The 1,369-nt window shown below is 32.7% G+C and overlaps 1 protein-coding gene across 1 annotated transcript; it reads left to right on the top strand.

Annotated features, from left to right (window-relative positions):
* Positions 1 to 509: 509 nt before the first annotated feature.
* On the top strand, positions 510 to 869 carry JH06_5678 (hypothetical protein; the record flags this gene model as incomplete). The annotated part of the gene is made up of 1 exon (XM_014669232.1): positions 510 to 869. One exon carries the CDS (start codon positions 510 to 512, stop codon positions 867 to 869), a length of 360 nt encoding a protein of 119 aa, XP_014524718.1.
* Between the last annotated feature and the right edge of the window lie 500 nt (positions 870 to 1,369).

The following is a 1,369-nucleotide window of genomic DNA, read 5'->3' as shown; positions in this document are numbered from 1 at the left end:
ATCACATTGTTCCATTCAATCTTTCCTTGTTTGAGAAGAGGAATGATGGATGGATTCGTCATTGTAGAGACAGGACAATTGTTCCTTCAATCAACTATCAACGATCTCTTTCTTCTGTCATTCTATTCATTGTCAATCATCATTATTCTTCATTTTACAACACTTCATTCTTTGATAATCAGTATTTCCCTTCATTCTGTTCTCAATTCGATTCTGACTTCGATTATGTATTCATTGGACCCAAAGAGGATTCAATCAATCAAGTTCTATCAAATGAGCTTCCAGAAAGAGGATACTATTCATATATGTCTTTGAATAGAGTATTAGATCGATTCTCACGAACTGATGGATTTGATTACAAAGGATACTTTCTGATTAATGATGATAGTTGTATTGATCCTCATCAATTGAATACTATGAACTTATCTAGTAGCTTTGGTGAAGGAAGAAGTCGATATGATCCAGAATCAAAGTGGTATTGGATTCGATTCAAGAATGAAAGGGGGATAATGTATCGTGATGCTTTGAGTAATGCAACCAATAAGATGAGATTGAAACATCCAGAATATGATGAATGTTTGGAATTGAAGAATCAGATGATTGGATGGAGTGATGCATTCTATGTTCATTCAAGAGATGTAAATTCTTTATCCATATTGTTTGAAGAGATGTATTCTGAGTTGGTGTTTCTAGAGATGGCAGTTCCTGTTGTATTGAACTGTTTGAATGCCAAGGCGATTCCATCTTGTAATCATGGTTGTAATAAGACAACTATTTCCTATCATCTTCATCCTGTTAAGTTTAGTGTGAATGAGAATCGAATTCGATGTATCAATCGTATGATGAAAGCTGATTCAGAATGGATATGAGATTGTTTGTTGATATTCAGTTTGGAATTGGTTGAGATAATAATCAAGTTGACATATCAACAATCACTCAATTACTATTCTCTTTCTCTGATCATCAGAAAGGGAATGGATTTGATATTTCTATTATTCTTGGTTATCTTTATCGTTTCTTATTACTTTAGTGTTTATATGTAATACTATCCCTTCTTCTTTTGCTTCTCTTCTTCGTTCATTGTCATTCCTCTTCATAACTCTCTTATCATGAATCCTTATTCATCTGTAGAGAATAGAAGTTCAATTCAATAGAATACAAGCAATACTTGAGTTTTGTTTCTCTTGAGTATCGAATTTGTGATGAATGTGAAGTGGAATTGGATTGTTATCATTGATTTGGAAAGCCTTTCTCATGTAGAACAATCAATAACAAGAATTATCCTACAATCCCTTATGGAAGTGGAATGGAGTATTTGTGTGTTCCTTATCTGAATCTTCATTCTCATTTTCAATTATTGATTATTGTA

The sequence above is a fragment of the Blastocystis sp. subtype 4 genome (genome assembly GCF_000743755.1).
Source record: "Blastocystis sp. subtype 4 strain WR1 chromosome Unknown seqid_0845, whole genome shotgun sequence".
Taxonomy (NCBI): domain Eukaryota; class Bigyra; order Opalinata; family Blastocystidae; genus Blastocystis; species Blastocystis sp. subtype 4.
Note: the sequence above shows the minus strand (reverse complement) of the source record. Positions and strands in the feature narration are given on the sequence as shown.